This window comes from Bubalus bubalis, chromosome 9 (assembly GCF_019923935.1).
Source record: "Bubalus bubalis isolate 160015118507 breed Murrah chromosome 9, NDDB_SH_1, whole genome shotgun sequence".
NCBI lineage: Eukaryota > Metazoa > Chordata > Mammalia > Artiodactyla > Bovidae > Bubalus > Bubalus bubalis.
In genome coordinates this window covers 99,347,984-99,363,271 of record NC_059165.1, presented here as the reverse complement: position 1 = coordinate 99,363,271, position 15,288 = coordinate 99,347,984, and the positions used below count along the sequence as shown (strand labels likewise).

General features: G+C 57.3%; 2 protein-coding genes across 8 annotated transcripts in view; one reads left to right on the top strand and one right to left on the bottom strand.

The window, feature by feature from the left end:
- The window catches only part of RFX1 (regulatory factor X1), a 35,355-nt gene extending 31,542 nt beyond the window's left edge, over window positions 1-3,813 (top strand). For all 7 annotated transcript variants that reach the window (XM_025293668.3, XM_025293666.3, XM_025293664.3 and 4 more), the window contains 5 exons: window positions 892-1,041; window positions 1,144-1,352; window positions 1,969-2,122; window positions 2,205-2,250; window positions 2,388-3,813. In XM_025293668.3, the coding sequence (XP_025149453.1) occupies window positions 892-1,041; window positions 1,144-1,352; window positions 1,969-2,122; window positions 2,205-2,250; window positions 2,388-2,557 (729 nt within the window). In that variant the 3' untranslated portion in view covers window positions 2,558-3,813. The remainder of the gene's footprint in view (window positions 1-891; window positions 1,042-1,143; window positions 1,353-1,968; window positions 2,123-2,204; window positions 2,251-2,387) is intronic.
- A 102-nt stretch (window positions 3,814-3,915) lies between these two features.
- Window positions 3,916-13,176, bottom strand: DCAF15 (DDB1 and CUL4 associated factor 15). The gene is made up of 13 exons (XM_006079894.4): window positions 13,012-13,176; window positions 11,090-11,187; window positions 10,866-11,001; window positions 10,177-10,283; window positions 9,958-10,097; window positions 9,701-9,871; window positions 5,951-6,385; window positions 5,751-5,842; window positions 5,529-5,657; window positions 5,359-5,444; window positions 5,027-5,131; window positions 4,838-4,953; window positions 3,916-4,464 (listed from the first exon to the last, which is right to left on the bottom strand). The coding sequence occupies exons 1-13, from the start codon at window positions 13,141-13,143 to the stop codon at window positions 4,409-4,411; spliced, it is 1,803 nt and encodes a 600-aa protein (XP_006079956.1). The 5' UTR covers window positions 13,144-13,176; the 3' UTR covers window positions 3,916-4,408.
- Between the last annotated feature and the right edge of the window lie 2,112 nt (window positions 13,177-15,288).

Sequence of the window (15,288 nt, the reverse complement as noted above, 5' to 3'; positions counted from 1 at the left end):
TGTTTGTCCCCTCAGAGTGAGCTGTGGGTGTTGTCTTCACAAGCCAGCTTCCTCAGGTGCCCACTTCTGACATAACCCACTTGTGGTATTTCTGTATGCAACACATCATCTTAAAATAAAAACCAAACGCAAACGTGAAGTAGTTCTCTTCAGAGAGCTTCAGCAGAAAGTGCTTTACATGTTCAGAAAGAGATAACGTTAAAACTACCAAGATGTTTGGAAATAGATGGGATAGGCTTGCTCTTGAGCAAAAGGAAAAAAGAAAGAAAGAAAAAAAAGCTGTTAAAGTCCTGAAAATGCTCACAAGACTGGATGTCAGAAGAATGACCCCTGGGGTCTGCTGGACAGAGGGCTGGGCTTGGTCTGTGGAGAAACTAGAAACTGGATCCAGGGGGAGTCCTTCGGAACTGGCAAGGCTTATGTATTCATTCATTTATTACACACGCGTTTATTGAGCACCTGCTGTGTGCTCAGCCTGGTTCTAAGTGCTGGGAGCACAGCAGTGACCAAGATGGACAAAACTCCAGCCCTCCCGGAGCTGACATTCAAGGGAATAATAATCCAAACAGAATGAAGCAGAAGGTTATGGAAGCAGTGCCCTTTCTGGGCTGTGCCCTCCCAGATCTTCTCGTGTGCTTTGATTAAAAATAGTAGTGTTCAGATACATTGATTTTTCTTTTTTTTTTTTTTTTGGACACATTATTTGTGTGGCTCATGACCCAAAGTTTAAAAATCCTGACCGTTTTATCTCCCAACAAAAGGAACAAGGTTTTTTCTCCCTTTTCAGAGAAAGAAACAGGCTCAGGGAGGTCACAGTGGGTGGGGGAAGGGACCTGAGTGGGCGGGGGCAAGGGTGAATTCCAAGAAAGCCACAAGCCCGGGGCCCCACAGGTGGCAGCGGCCGGCGCCTTCGCACAGACCCTGCGTCGCTACACGTCGCTCAACCACTTGGCACAGGCGGCACGCGCTGTGCTGCAGAACACTGCACAGATCAACCAGATGTTGAGCGATCTCAACCGCGTGGACTTCGCCAACGTGCAGGTGAGCGCCGGTAGGGCAGGTGACGAGCGTGGGGTAGCCCGGCGGGGCGGGCCCCGGGGGCGGCAGCTGAGTCGCGGGCGCCCGCCTTCTGCTCTGTCCCAGGAGCAGGCCTCGTGGGTGTGCCGCTGCGAGGACCGCGTGGTGCAGCGGCTGGAGCAGGACTTCAAAGTGACGCTGCAGCAGCAGAACTCACTGGAGCAGTGGGCGGCCTGGCTGGACGGCGTCGTGAGCCAGGTGCTCAAGCCCTACCAGGGCAGCACCGGCTTCCCCAAAGCCGCCAAGCTCTTCCTCCTCAAGTGGTCGTTCTACAGGTGCGCCCCAGCTGGGCGGGAGGAGCTCGCTTTGCAGCAGGGCAAAAGGGGGCAAGAAAAGGCCCCGCCTCTTCGAGGAGGGTGGGGCTAGACGAGGACCATCTCCTTGAGAGTGCGGCAGGAGAAAGCCCCGCCTCCCTGAGGGACTGGATACCTTTTAAGAAGGCCAGGAGAAGGCAATGGCACCCCACTCCAGTACTCTTGCCTGGAGAATCCCATGGACGGAGGAGCCTGGTAGGCTGCAGTCCATGGGGTCGCTAAGAGTCGGACACGACTGAGCCACTTCACTTTCACCTTTCACTTTCATGCATTGGAGAAGGCAATGGCAACCCACTCCAGTGTTCTTGCCTGGAGAATCCCAGGGACGGGGGATCCTGGTGGGTTGCCGTCTATGGTCGCACAGGGTCGGACACGACTGAAGTGACTTAGCAGTAGCAGGACTCTGCTGGAGGTGGATGGGTCTAGGGCCCTGCCCCTCTCTGATGGACGCCCCGGGGAAACTTGTTCGGGGCTGGGTGGTGGTAGGTGCGTTTGCTCAAGCCTGGTTCTCATGGCAGGGAAGTGGGGTGAGAGGTGGGTCTGGGCCTGAGGGTCTTCTGTCTGTTGCCGTCTCCAGCTCCATGGTGATCCGGGACCTGACCCTGCGCAGCGCCGCCAGCTTTGGCTCCTTCCATCTCATCAGGCTGCTCTACGATGAGTACATGTACTACCTGATCGAACATCGTGTGGCCCAGGCTAAGGGCGAGACCCCCATCGCCGTCATGGGCGAGGTGCGCGCAGCGGGACGCTGAGGGCATGGGGCAGGGCGACCCTGGGCAGGACCCTCACCCCTTTTCTCTCCCCACCTTCCAGTTCGCCAATCTGGCCACCTCTCTGAACCCCCTGGACCCGGACAAAGGTAGGTAAAGCCAGGACCTGAGTTTGGAGGTCGGTACAGGGGGGCTGGGATGGAGGAGGCGCCAGTTGGGGCGCCGCGTAGGGGCCTGGTGGCGCGGCCGCCCTGCGCTGAGCCAGGCCCCGGTCCGTGTGCCCCAGATGAGGAGGAGGAGGAAGAAGAGGAGAGCGAGGATGAGCTGCCGCAGGACATCTCGCTCGCGGCCGGCGGCGAGTCGCCTGCGCTGGGCCCCGAGGCTCTGGAGCCACCGGCCAAGCTGGCGCGGACAGACGCGCGCGGCCTCTTCGTGCAGGCCCTGCCCTCCAGCTAAGCCCGCGGCCTTCCCTGCCCCACCCTCCCTCCCCCACCGCCCCTCCTCGCCAGGGTCCCTCACAGCTTCTGTGGCTTCGCTGTCACCGCTCCAGCTTTGGCCAGGGCCAGGAGGGGGCCTCCAAGACAGGGAAGGCTAGGGGGTACCCCCCCCATGGGGCCCACACAATCACAGGGCCGGGCGGAGCCGCAGCTGCAAACTCTGACACAAAAGACGTGCCTTAAGGAACCCGCCGCCGTGCCCAGGTGCCCCCTGGGGCAGCCAGCTTGGCCCCTTGGCCCCAAAGGCTGCATCATCTCCCTCCCTCCCCCAGCCCCACCCCCACCACCCCAGGGGGCAGGCAGGCAGGCCCCCTACCTTGCAGAACTGTTAACTTATTCAGCTCGCTGGCTTTGCACAGCCTGTCCTGGGCCCAGCCCTGAGCTCCGGGTGGGCGCAGGTGGGCATCACCTGGGGACCCACCACTGTCGGCAGCAGCAGCCCCGGGACCCCTCCCTCAGTAACCCCACTGCTTCCCCCTCCTTGGTATAAGTGCAATTAAAGCCGTGGGTGTCGCATCTTCTCCAGTGCTGGACCCTCCCGTGCCCCACAGCCCCAGAGGGGGGCACTGCCCAGCCTGGACAGAGGGGGAGGGCAGAAGGGGCACCATCTCTGGCTTCCAAAGAGCAGCAGGCTGGGCCGGGCGATGAGCCCGGAAGGGCCTGCTGCAGGCAGCGGGCCCGGAAGTGCCCACGCCTGCCCCGGCCGGGGCTGGGTGCTCCGCTTGCTCGTATCCAAGCCCCCTAGCCCCCTTGCCGCTGGTTTGTAATGGAATCTCCACGCTCCTACTCGACCCCCACCTCCGCTCCTGGAGACCGTGCTTCTCCTCCGTGTGTGGGACCTCTGCCCCCTCCCCACCCCCACATGACTATTGTGCGATTTGTGAGCGGAGTCGGTAACTCGTTGGGTTTTTTTCCAACCATCATGGCCTTATCTGTTCCGGTTTTCTCAGTGTTTTCAACCTGTGAGATAGATGTTTATGGCAAAAAGCGAAAAAAGAAAAAAAAAAAGAACCTGACCTATTGTATAAAAATCACTATTTTGTGTGCTCCGCGTGCTACAGCTTTTGGGAGTGGTTTGCCCACTCCCTCCCCCACTCCTCTGGGCCTCCCTTCTCCCGGCGGTGAAAGTGTCCACGCGTGTGGTAGTCTAGTGTGCCGAGCTGTTTTCTATCTTTTTGTAGTCTTTCTTAAAACACAATAAATTCCACTGTCATATTTGGCTACTGCTGACTTGCCGGGCTTTGGTGGGAGCCTGGGGGCTGGAGGGGGGCCAGCTGGGCCCCAAGCTCATGAGTAGCAAGCAGTGAAGGGAACTGATAAGGTTCAGAAATAAAACATTTATTATGTGAAGAGGAACAACAGGGCCGGGAGGGGGAGGTGTGACGGCCACTAGGTTCTCCACCTCAGGTAGGGGTGACGGAGGGTGATCGGGGCAGGGGTCTGGGATCCATCTGGCCTCCCTGGGCTGTGTGGGGGGCCTTGTCCACACCTGTAGCTGAGGAAAGGGGCGAACTCTCGAGGAACGAGGGCCCGCGCCCAGCTTAGGGTGAAGGCGGGCGCTCAAGGCAGGTGGGGCAGGGGGCTCTCTTCCCTCTGCCCCTCCCCACTTAAATAGGCATAAATAAGAAGCGTCCAGACTCTCAGGCCACCAGGGGCTGCCCGGCCCAGCCCCCTTCCCGCAGCCTAACACTAGTGCCGGTCATCGGTTGGTCGGTTGGTTGGTCGGCCGGCCGGCCGGCGGCTACCAGGAAGGCGGCCAGCTCCCAGGCCGCGGAGGTAGTTGGAGTCAGTGTCCAGGGCGGCCGGGCCCTCACAGCACAATCCACGTGTATCGCTCACTGTCTGCCAGAACTTTCAGTGAGCACCCTGCAGGGGAAGGTGGGGACAAGGCCTTGGAACCTCTAGCCGGCCCAGTCTGCAGGAGAGGCTTCTCTCTTTCCCTGACCTGATGGCGGCCCAGAAGGCTCTAGCAAGGCAGGTGCAAGTTATCTCTGCCTCGGGCCTGCAGCCATTCAATTAATGTCTGCTGAATGAGTGAATGGCTGGGGGGCTGTCAGGTGCCACATCTGAGCTGGCCCCCTGACCCTGGCCTGGGCTGCCCTCGCCTTCACTCCCATGCCACTGCTCAGCCAATGAGCTCCTTCATTCAGCACATTTAGCAATTAGCGCCCGCTCCAGGCCCCGTACAGCCCCAGGATCAGGACCCCAGTCCCGAACTGTCGTCAGGTCAGTGCCCCACCTTTGTGCAGAGCCTCGTTGGTCATCCTGTTGACGTATCGGCCGCTGCTCTCAGGTACCAGCCACTTCATGACCATGTCCACGCAGCTCTTGCGATATGAGCTCCAGACGCTGCCGCTGAGGAAGAGGATATGAGTAACTTCCAGCCCTGGGCCCAACCCAGCCCTGCCCCACCTCGACCCTGCCTCACCTGGTCTGCCCTTTGACCTCAGTGAGGTCGCCCACGCTGACTGTCACAAAGATGCCCGTGTTGAGGTCCCATGCCACCTTGAGACTGGTGTGGTAGGTCTTTGGTCTAGGGGAGGGAAAGCTGGTGAGCACAAGAGAAAGGGGGACTACAGGGTCCCTGAGCTGGAACCCAAGCTACCCTAAGTGGATTTTATCTTTGGAGCAATAATGGAATAGCCTATCCAAGCTTTGGGGAGCCAAGGGGAGTTTTATCATATGCCACCTCCCCGCACTGAGCTATCATGAGCGCAGGCCCTGCTGGGCAAGGGTGAAGGCAGGTCCTTGCCCACTCACCGGAGCTGGCCTTCCTCGGTGGGGGATGGGAACGCCAGGAGCAGCAGGCCAATGTTGATGAGGACCTGGTTGGTCTCTGGGCAGACCTGGGGGGTGGACAGTGACAGCTACTGAGAGGGCCACCAAGACCAGGGAGGCCCTGGACCGCCCTGCCTGACACCTGGACCCACCTCCAGGATGACGATGTCATAGTCGCTAAAGGAACAGAACTGGTGACCCCAAGTGGCGTCGTGGCGGATCACCTCGTTGATGACATACTCGAAGTCCAGTGTGAGCTGCTCGACTGTCAGGTACTGACCCTGTGGACAAGGGCAGGGGGAGAACTGCGTCCACTGCCATCCCAGGAGGTGCCCCAGGAGCTGCCCCTTGGCCTCCCCACCACCCACACCCACCTGGACGACGGCCTGCTCCCGCATGGGCCGCAGGTTGCGACCGCGGAGATCGGTCACCACGAAGGGCAGGGAGATCTTGTCATCCTCGAACTCTGAGGGGGCAGGACAAGGGGGTAGGGATGGCAGTGGGAGGCCTGGAGGCTCTCAAGGCCAGCCTCCCATGCTTGGGGCCCTGCCCACCAGAGAGGCTCCCCACTCACCATCCTCTGGCTCTGTCCCCTCACCGGACCCCAGCACGTAATAGAGCTTGGTGTAGTTGACGTATCCAGGCTCCGGGGCGGGCGCCTCTGCTGCAGGGGGGCTGTCCCGGGGCACCGCCTCCCCACCTGGGCCAAGAGGCTCAGAGGGCAGGCGGCAGCGGCTGCCTGAGGGCCCTGGGCAGGGGGGTGGCCGGACTTCCTCCAAGGTCCCACCCTTGGCCTCTTTGGCCCGGCGGAAGATATCAGCCACAAACTCCTTGGCTTTGGCAATGGCAGGCGAGGGATCGGGGGTCCCAGAGGGCCAGGCTGGGGCTGCTTCAGGGCAGAGGCTGGGGAGAACAGGGGGCAACTCTGGGCTCTGGGGTCCAGGGGGGCTGGGAGGGGCTGGGGGGTAGGTGGTGTGGTCGTATAGGATCTGGCAGAAGCTGCTATCTCCTGGAACATACAAATAAAAAGTGAAGGAGACAGAAGAAGTCAATAGATGAGTTTAGGTCAACGCTTTCCTGACCTCCCTCATTACCCTGGGTGGTGGGGGGGGGTGGTGGCGTGGATCTTAGAAATCCAAGAGGAGGCCCTCCTAGAAGACTTACATATGCTGAGATCAGTCCGAACCAACCAAAACAGAAAAAGGCCTCACACACACACGTTCATTCAAACCTTCCTCTTAAGCATCTGCCGTATGCCCCAAACTGAGGACACAGGAGTGAATAAGACAAAATTTCCTGCCCTTGGGAGCTAACATGTATGGATAACAGCAGTCATGTATGGATGTGAGAGTTGGACCATAAAGAAAGCTAAACGCCGAAAAATTGAAGATTTTGACCTGTGGTGCTAGAGAAGACTCTTGAGAGTCCCTTGGACTGCAAGGAGATCAAACCAGTCAATCCTAAAGGAAATCAGTCCTGAATATTCATTGGAAGGACTGATGCTGAAGCTGAAACTCCAATACTGTGGCCACCTGATTCGAAGAACTGACTCATTAGAAAAGACCCTGATGCTGGGAAAGATTGAAGGCAGAAAAAGAAAAGAATGACAGAGGATGAGAGGGTTGGACGGCATCACCGACTCGACAGACTTGAGTTTGAGCAAACTCTGGGAGGTGGTGATGGACAGGGAAGCCTGGCGTGCTGCAGTCCATGGGGTCACAAAGAGTCAGACACGATTGAACAACTGAACTGAACTGAACCGGGGAGCTGAGAGTTATGATGATGACAGAAGATAAAAGCTACATAAGGGCTTCCGTGGTGGCTTAGTGGTAAAGAATCCGCCAGCCAATGCAGGAGACACGGGTTCGATCTCTGATCTGGGACGATCCCACATGCCCAGGAGTGACTAAGGCTGCGCGCCACAACTCAATCTGTGCTCTTGACCCACAACTGCTGAAGCCCGCACAACTGGAGGCTCTGCTCTACAACGAGAAGCCACCCAATGAGAAGCCCACGCACGACAACTAGAGAGCAGTCCCCGCTCTCTGCAACTAGAGAGAAGCCCACACAGCAGTGAGACCCAGCACAGTCAAATAAATAAGCCACAGAGGTCTGACAGTTTACCACACTGTCCTCTGTCCTTTTCAACTTGAGACAGACCAGCACAGGCACAGCCTGGCTGGATCCCTGGCCTCTCTGTGGCTCCACCTAACCCTAACCCTAACCCTAACCTGACTGGGGGCCAGATCTCCCTGTGGAGCATCTCAGTGTGAAGAACCCAACGCATCCACCAAGCAGCACCACTACCGGGCACTGGGCCCCCCCGTAAGCAGCCCTTGTAGAGGGGAGCTGTCCTCCCAGTTCAGAGACTCGGGGCCAAGGCTCAGAGAAACTTGTCCAAGCTCACACTGAGAGATAATACAAGTATGCCAACACGCTCATGTCTGCCAGGGCGGTGGCACTTCTTCCGGAGAGGAGGCGGACAAGTAGAAAATGTTCGCGTTAAACCCCACCTCTGTGTAAATACCCTCCTAGGGTGAGAGGGGAGAAGGCAATGGCACCCCACTCCAGTACTCTTGCCTGGAAAATCCCATGGACGGAAGAGCCTGGTGGGCTGCAGTCCACGGGGTCGCTAAGAGTCGGACAGGAATGAGCGACTTCACTTTCACTTTTCACTTTCATGCATTGGAGAAGGAAATGGCAACCCACTCCAGTGTTCTTGCCTGGAGAATCCCAGGGACGGGGGAGCCTGGTGGGCTGCTGTCTATGGGGTCGCACAGAGTTGGACACGACTGATGCAACTTAGCAGCAGCAGCAGCAGCGGGGTGAGAGGAGTGTCAACACCGCCGATAGTGCCCCTCACCTGGGCTGTGCGCACGGCCGCATCCTGTCCTGTGCGGCCCTTCCTAACGGGGTGGGGGTAGCTGCCCCCCCGTCCAGGCATAGCTTGTTGGGGGATCACGGTTTGGCGAGAAGCAGAGCCTTGCCCACGCTGGTACAGGTGGCCAGGGCAGGGGTGGGAGGCCCCTGGAAGAGCTCGAGGACAAGGCGCACTGCCCCTTGCTGGTCTGTGGGCTCAGTTATATATACATGTATAACACATCCATGGCTTCCCCAGTGACTCAGAGGCAAGGACTCCACCTGCCAATGCAGGAGACCCAGGTTCAATCCCTGGGTTGGGAAGATCCCCTAGAGGAGGAAATGGCAACCCACTCCAGTATTCTTGCCTGGAGAATCCCCATGGACAGAGGAGCCTGGCAGGCTACAGTCCATAGGGTCATAGTTGTACATGACTGAAGCAACTAGGCACACACACAAGCGTATATATAGAATCCTCTTCTCACGTCCATTCCCCTCCCTCCCCAAGGGGCGATCATTTTAAATGCAGGTAGTTGATATCTTTTTTTGGCCATGCTACTCAGTCTGCAGGATCTTAGGTCCTCCCCAGCCAGGGACTGAACCTGGGCCCTCGCAGTGAAAATGTGGACTCCTAACCACTGGACCCCTGGGGAAGTCCCAGTGGTCTTCTTTATTGGACTGGATTCTGGCATAACTGGAACACATTCTAAACTCATATATAAACGGCATCAGTAACAGGTTACAGATCTCCCTGTGTTTCTTTTGCACATGAACATGTCTTTAAGGCACACTCTCCACAGACATGCATGCTGGGGCACTCCCTGCTGATCCGGGGGAGGTAACCACCCAGTCCTACCTTCCCAAATGCCAGGCGGGCCCCAGCTTCTGCCACTAAAGCCTCGGACACACTTGGGCGCAGGGCTGCTGCTGGGCCACAGGCACCCTCTGTTGCCGTAAGGCCCTGGGAGAGCAGGAGCCCCCAGCCCCATGTCAGCAACAGCAAAAACCACGAGACAGCCCTCTATCCACTAACCACTCCCTTATGTTTTTAATCAACCTTTCTCTTTTTGAATAGAAGGATGCACTGCATGGTGGACATGGGACTATTTTAACTTGACATCACTAAAATTAAACAACTCAGTTCCTTGGTCACATGAGCCACTGTCAAGTGGCTACTGGGGGCAGCTGTAGCAGATACCCCAAACATGGACCCTCTTAGCCCCATGGAAAGTTCCAGTAGGCAATGCTGGGGCGGGGGTTGGGGGGCAGGGTGGCTCGGTTTGGAGCCCACACTGCCACTTCCTGAACAAGCGACTGCACCTCTCCGGGGTCTCAGTCACCTCATCTGTGACGCGGGGCAGTGACGGCACCGACGTCAAGGGGCTGCTCGGCTAAGTCATTGGGTCACAGGGTCCTGCGGCTGGGAGTGTGTACGCAGGGCCCGTCGGCAGACCCGGGAGCCTACCTGCCGAGTGCACCGAGACGGCGCAGGCCACTAGAGAGTAGCTGGTGTTGAGCAGCACCACCTGGTCCTTCTTGAGCTGGAAGGCGGGCTGGAAAGTGGGGAAGGGGTAGACCACCTGGTACTTGGTGTGCAGCATGAAGCCATGCCGCAGGCACTGCGCACTCGGGTCACCTGCAGCGACACAGGCCACGCGGGCTCAGCTGTGGCCGTGGGCAGGGAAGCAGGCCGCCCAGCGCCCCAGGCCCCCAGCCCCTCACCTGGGTGGGCGCGGCTGGCGTCCCGGCAGGCAGCGCAGCGGCCCGGCGGCGGCACGGCCACGGTGCTGATGTAGATGTCCCGGTGGTTCTCGTCGCTCATCACCATCATGTTCATGAGCATGCCGTTGGCTGAGCGGGTGCTGGGGGCCGGCGGAGCCTCAGAGCCTGGCCTGGGCGCCCGCCCCCACCCACGCCCCACCACCCTATCCCAAGTCTCACTTGAAGCCGAAGACAATGACCTTGGAGGCGTCACTGGGCCACTCGCACACGGTCAGGTATAGGTCACTGTAGATCTCCTCGTCCTGGAAGAGCCGCACCTGGCGGACCTGAGCAGCAGGTTCTCGTGGGGGTGGGGTCTGAGCGGGCCGGGGCCAACCTGAGGCTGCACCTGCCGGCGATCTCAGGCCAGGGAGCCCCAAGCGGCCTTCACCCCACACCCCGCTCAGCCATCCTGAGAACACGCTGAGGAGGCTAACAGGAATTTCCCCTCACAGGTCGGGGACACAGGGAGGCCAGGCCTAGGATAGGACGCAGCCAGAGCCATCGGTTCCAAGCCCGACCCACCCTAAGACCGGTTCACCTCTCTGAACTCACGTGGAAACTGGGGTAACAGCACTCACCTCCCAGGGTGGGACATTTGAGGAGTCAAGGTCAGGGCTAAACCAGGCATGGCAGCCTGCTTGGTTCTAACAGACCTAATGGGTCCCTCCTGCCTTGAGCTGTCAGACCATAGGAAATCCTGCCATTTACCCACTTTCGGCTCTGAAGATGGCAATTTCCTACAGTTCGACCTAACACTTGGAGTCCTGACAATGGCCCTGCGAGTACACTATCTTCAATTTGTGGCCATGGAACTTGAGGCTCAGACTGGGGTCATGCGGTCAGAAAGGGAGGTGGCCTGGCCCTACCAGCTTGAGCTTGCTGTGCACATTGAACTCCCACCAGTACAGGTGGTAGATGTAGAAAGAGAAGTCGTCGTCCCCACTGCTGCTCGTGTAGGAGAGAACGTAACGGCCGCACTTGGAAAAGCCCAGGAAGATGTGTCTGTGGGGATGGCAGGGAGGGGCCAATGGCCAGGTCAGGGCTGGCCGGCCGTCCCACCCCGCCAACCCCTGCCTGGCCCCTGCCTCACCCTGCGTAGAGGAAGTCTTCATCCACAATGTTCTTGAGAGAGACGCAGACCCTGGGTGGCAGCTTCCGGAAGAGGCGAGGAGAGAGCTGCCCACTGATCTGGGGAACGGGCAGCCAAGGCTCTTAAGACACCATGTGGAAGAAGCGGCCTGCAGCACCCCTATTCCCCTCACCAAAGGCAGAGCAACACCTTTGGGATCCAGCCCAGCCACACAGGCCTACTTCCTACCAACCATAACCAGGGTGGTCCAAGCTCTCGAAGGTGTGAATGGCTTGCGCCTGTCTCTCCACCAGGGCCCCATGCCACCCTCCCAACTCCACAGCCTAAGGGCTCCTCTTGCCTGTGGTTTCCCTGGTGGCTCAGATGATAAAGAACCTGCCTGCAAATGCAGGAGACGTAAGAGACATGGTTCGATCCCTGGGTCGGGAAGATCCCCTGGAGAAGGGAATGGCAACCCATTCCAGTATTCTTGCCTGGAGAATTCCACGGACAGAGGAGGCTGGCAGGCTATAGTCCATGGAGTCACAAAGAGTTGGACACAACTGAGTGACTGACATTTTCACACGTTCCTCTTCCCAGGCTATGAGGACTATCACTGGCATTGCTTCCCCCGGTCACCCCTGGTCCACACTGGGCCACCTAGCTGTTTTCCTGAAGGCTACTTGAAGGCACAGTAAGCTGTTGACATTGAGGATCACTAAGGAGGCTGAGATGGGGGCTTGACCAACTCCACTCACCTGTTCCCAACCCACCAGCCTATACACAGGGCGCTTAGGTCCCTGGGGGGCTGTCTGTTGAGGCAGACAGAAGGATAAACCTGACTAGTGACTGTCCAACTCCTGCCCGACTCCCCCTTCTCAATTAACAGCTGCCCTCCAACTGACTCCCTCATCCCAAAACTTCGAGGAAGGTTTTGGGTGGGGAGCAGGCCCAAGTTGAGCATTGAGGAATCAGAGCACCTCGGATCCTGCTACCCAGTCTAATGGGGGAGATGCAGCCCAGCCCTCGAGGAGATCACAGAGTGGAATAACCCTGTCAGCGAGGGCCAGGCTGACTGGGAGACACAGTCCCCCGCCATGGAGCTTCCAAGCTAAGGGCGGAGCCACAGCCCAACCCAGGGAGCAATCAAGCTGAGGGTGGGGACTGTCTCTGCTCCAGGAGTTCTAGTCAAAAGAAGACACAGCCCTGCCCTCACAGAGTTCCCAGACTGATGGAGAAGACAGCACGACTCCTGACCCACGGAGACACAGACCTGCCCCACTTGCTGCTGACTTGACAGCAGATTTACACGCTTGCCCTCCCAGAGCTGGCAACCCGATGGGGAAAAAGATTCCAGCACGCTGAGAGTTTAGTCTCATGGGGAGACAGAGCCTTGCTCAGGTAGCTGAAGATCAGGCCCTCTCCAGGGAGCTCCCTCCCATTCAATGTGGGAGGCAGTTACAGGAACTCCCAGCTCTCCTGTGGTCAGAGCTGGACAGAGAGAGGAACTCCAGGCGGAGGAATCCCAAAGCCGGTAGCAGAGACTGTGCCAAGGGGGCGGTAAGGCTCCATAACGGACGGGCCAGGGGAGCAGGGTTTTGAAAAAACGAGTCTGACCCTGCGTCGCCCCCTTTCTCTTCACTCCTCCAGCGGCCTCTAAGGCCCCCTTCATCCAAGTCCGTCCTCGGGACCCCGCCCCCAGCCCCTCCATCCAAGCCCCCTCTCAGGGACCCCGCCCCCAACTCCCTCCATCCAAACTCCCGCCGCAGCACCCCCAATCTAAGCTCTCTCCTTGGGGACCCGCCCAACCCCCCCTCCTCCAAGCCCCCTCCCCCGGGGCTCCGCCCCCAACCCCTCACCCCGCGAACGCCCTCCCTCCCCGCCGCCTCCCTCGTCCCTCCTCCCTTCCCTCCGACGCGCTCCTCCGAGACTCCAGGCCTCACCTTGACCCGCTCCAGCTGCTTGAGGACGTGCTCCCGCCGCCGCCCCGCTGCCCGCTTTCCTCCGGCGCCCCCGGGGCCGCCGCCGCCGCTCCCGGCCCCGCTGTTCCGCTCCGATTTCGAGCTGGGCGCCATTTTCACCCCCTCCCTCCACTTCCGGAGCAACCGGCCTCTTCGCCCCACCCCCGCCGCCTCTTCATTGGCCGTTGCTCGACACTGCGGCCCACCGGTTGGGCGAAAGCCCGCACTCTGGGCTTTTTCCCGCTACGCCTGTCCATCATTGCCACCTCGACCCTTGATTGGTAGAGACGGTACAGTCCCGGCGGCCCGTCGCCGTATTCCCGCCTTCCCGCAAGGACGCACCCGTCAGAGGCCCCATTTGCGCCCCTCGCTGAGATGACTTTGACCCAATAGGCAGAGGACTCTATCCGTCTCCAGGGCGTCACGCCCCCTTGTGGCTGGTGGGTTTCCATGGAGATGCAGGCGGTCCTGGCCTGTGGGCGGGGCGATGGGCGCCTGTGGTCCAGAAGGGTCATAATCCCCAGCACAAGGATATCCGCGCCCAGTCTGGGTACAGCGGTTGCCTGGCAAACATACTGGGCCCACCGGCCGGGCTGAGGAAAGGGGTTTACAAAATAAAAAGATGAAATTGATTAAAACATCTTTCAGGACTTCCCTGGCGGTCCAGAGGTTTCAGGACTTCCTCATGGCTTCAACTGCAGGAGGTATGGGTTCCATCCCTGGTCCAGGGACTAATTCGCACGGTGCAGAGGGGCGTGAGAAAAAAAACAAATTCAAATGGACTGGCGGGCGGCCTGACCAGATCATGCTGATGGTAATAACAACAACATTAATCACTTATATAGTACTTTATACTTACAAGAAACAGTTCTGCACTTAGAATCCTATGTAGTAGATCACTGTTATGCCCATTTTATAGATAATAGTAATAACAGTTGTTTAATGTCAGATATGAGTATCATCTTCCTGTGCTTTAGCTTATTTTAACTTTCAAAGCTGTTTTCCAGATGGATCCTTTAATTATCTTCAATTTTAAACGTGGTGAAAATGAGGCTTACAGTGTACTGCTCCTGAACACCTGGCACATATATATATATACACCTCAGATGCGTGAGTGTTGTGACCATAATTAGAGAAGAATAGAATGGATCTGGCTTTCATATTCTTCCAACCTCTGTCTTCATTTATTCAATAAATACTGAGCACCTACTATGTCTAGTGAATAAGACAGGGCTTATGTATTTATGTGGCTGTTTCAGGTCTTAGTTCCATCATGGGAGATCTTTTGTTGATGGCAGCACACAGACTCTCTAGTTGTGGTGCGTAGACTCCGGAGTGCACGGGCTCAGTAGTTGCCACTGGTGGGCTTAGATGCCTCATGGCATGTGGGATCTTAGTTCCCCCACCAGAGATCAAACCAGTGTCCCCTGCATTGCAAGGCAGATTCTTAACCTCTGGACCACCAGGGAAGTCCCTAGTGACTCATTTTTAGAAAAAAGAATGGAAAGGGAAAATGTAGTCTGGCAGTGAAGAAACTTGGCAGATAACACCTCAATCAAGTGATCAAGTTTATCATTATAGTGATAAGTTGTGTGCATGTCATGGGCACTTGATGTGACGTGAGGACACTTGCACTTGTCTGGTATTCTCTCCAAAACCCATAACCTCCATCTAATGAGAAAACATCAGGTGATTGTCCCAAACGGAGGGACAAGACTGTCTACAAAAGTCCTAACCGGTATACTTCAGAAGTGTCAAGGTCAAGAGAAAGCATGACCAAGAAACTGGCATAGTTTAAAGGAATCTAAGAAGATGACATGATAACCAAATGAAATGTTAGATGTGATCCTGAACCACAAAAGGACATCAGAGTAAAACCTGGGGAAACTGACATTATGTCTGTAGTTTAGTAAATAGTGTTATATCAACATTAGTTAATCTCTTAGTTGTGACAAATATGCCTGGTTAGGCAATATATTAACATTCGGGGCAGTTGGGCAGAGGGTAGACAAAAATTCTTTGTCCCAACCACCTTTGCAAATTATAGTCTGGTCAAGCTGCTATAGCAAATATACTACAGACTGGGTGGGTTTGCAACAAACATTTATTTCTCACAGACCTGGAGGCTGGGAAATCCAAGATCTAGGTTCTGGTAGATCTGGTATTTGGTGAGGGCCCACTTCCTTTATTGTGGACAGCATCTCCTTGCTGTACCCTCATGTGGCAGAGAGACACAGAGATAGAAACAGAGATAGGGAA

Coding starts and splice junctions, on each gene's coding strand:
- DCAF15 (XM_006079894.4), bottom strand. CDS start 13,143: ATGGCGCCCAGCTCGAAATCGGAGCGGAACAGCGGGGCCGGGAGCGGC. Junction 10,098..10,176: donor GTCATTGTCTTCGGCTTCAA/GTGAGACTTGGG, acceptor GCCGGCCCCCAG/CACCCGCTCAGCCAACGGCA. Junction 4,954..5,026: donor GAGGTCAAAGGGCAGACCAG/GTGAGGCAGGGT, acceptor CCTCTTCCTCAG/CGGCAGCGTCTGGAGCTCAT.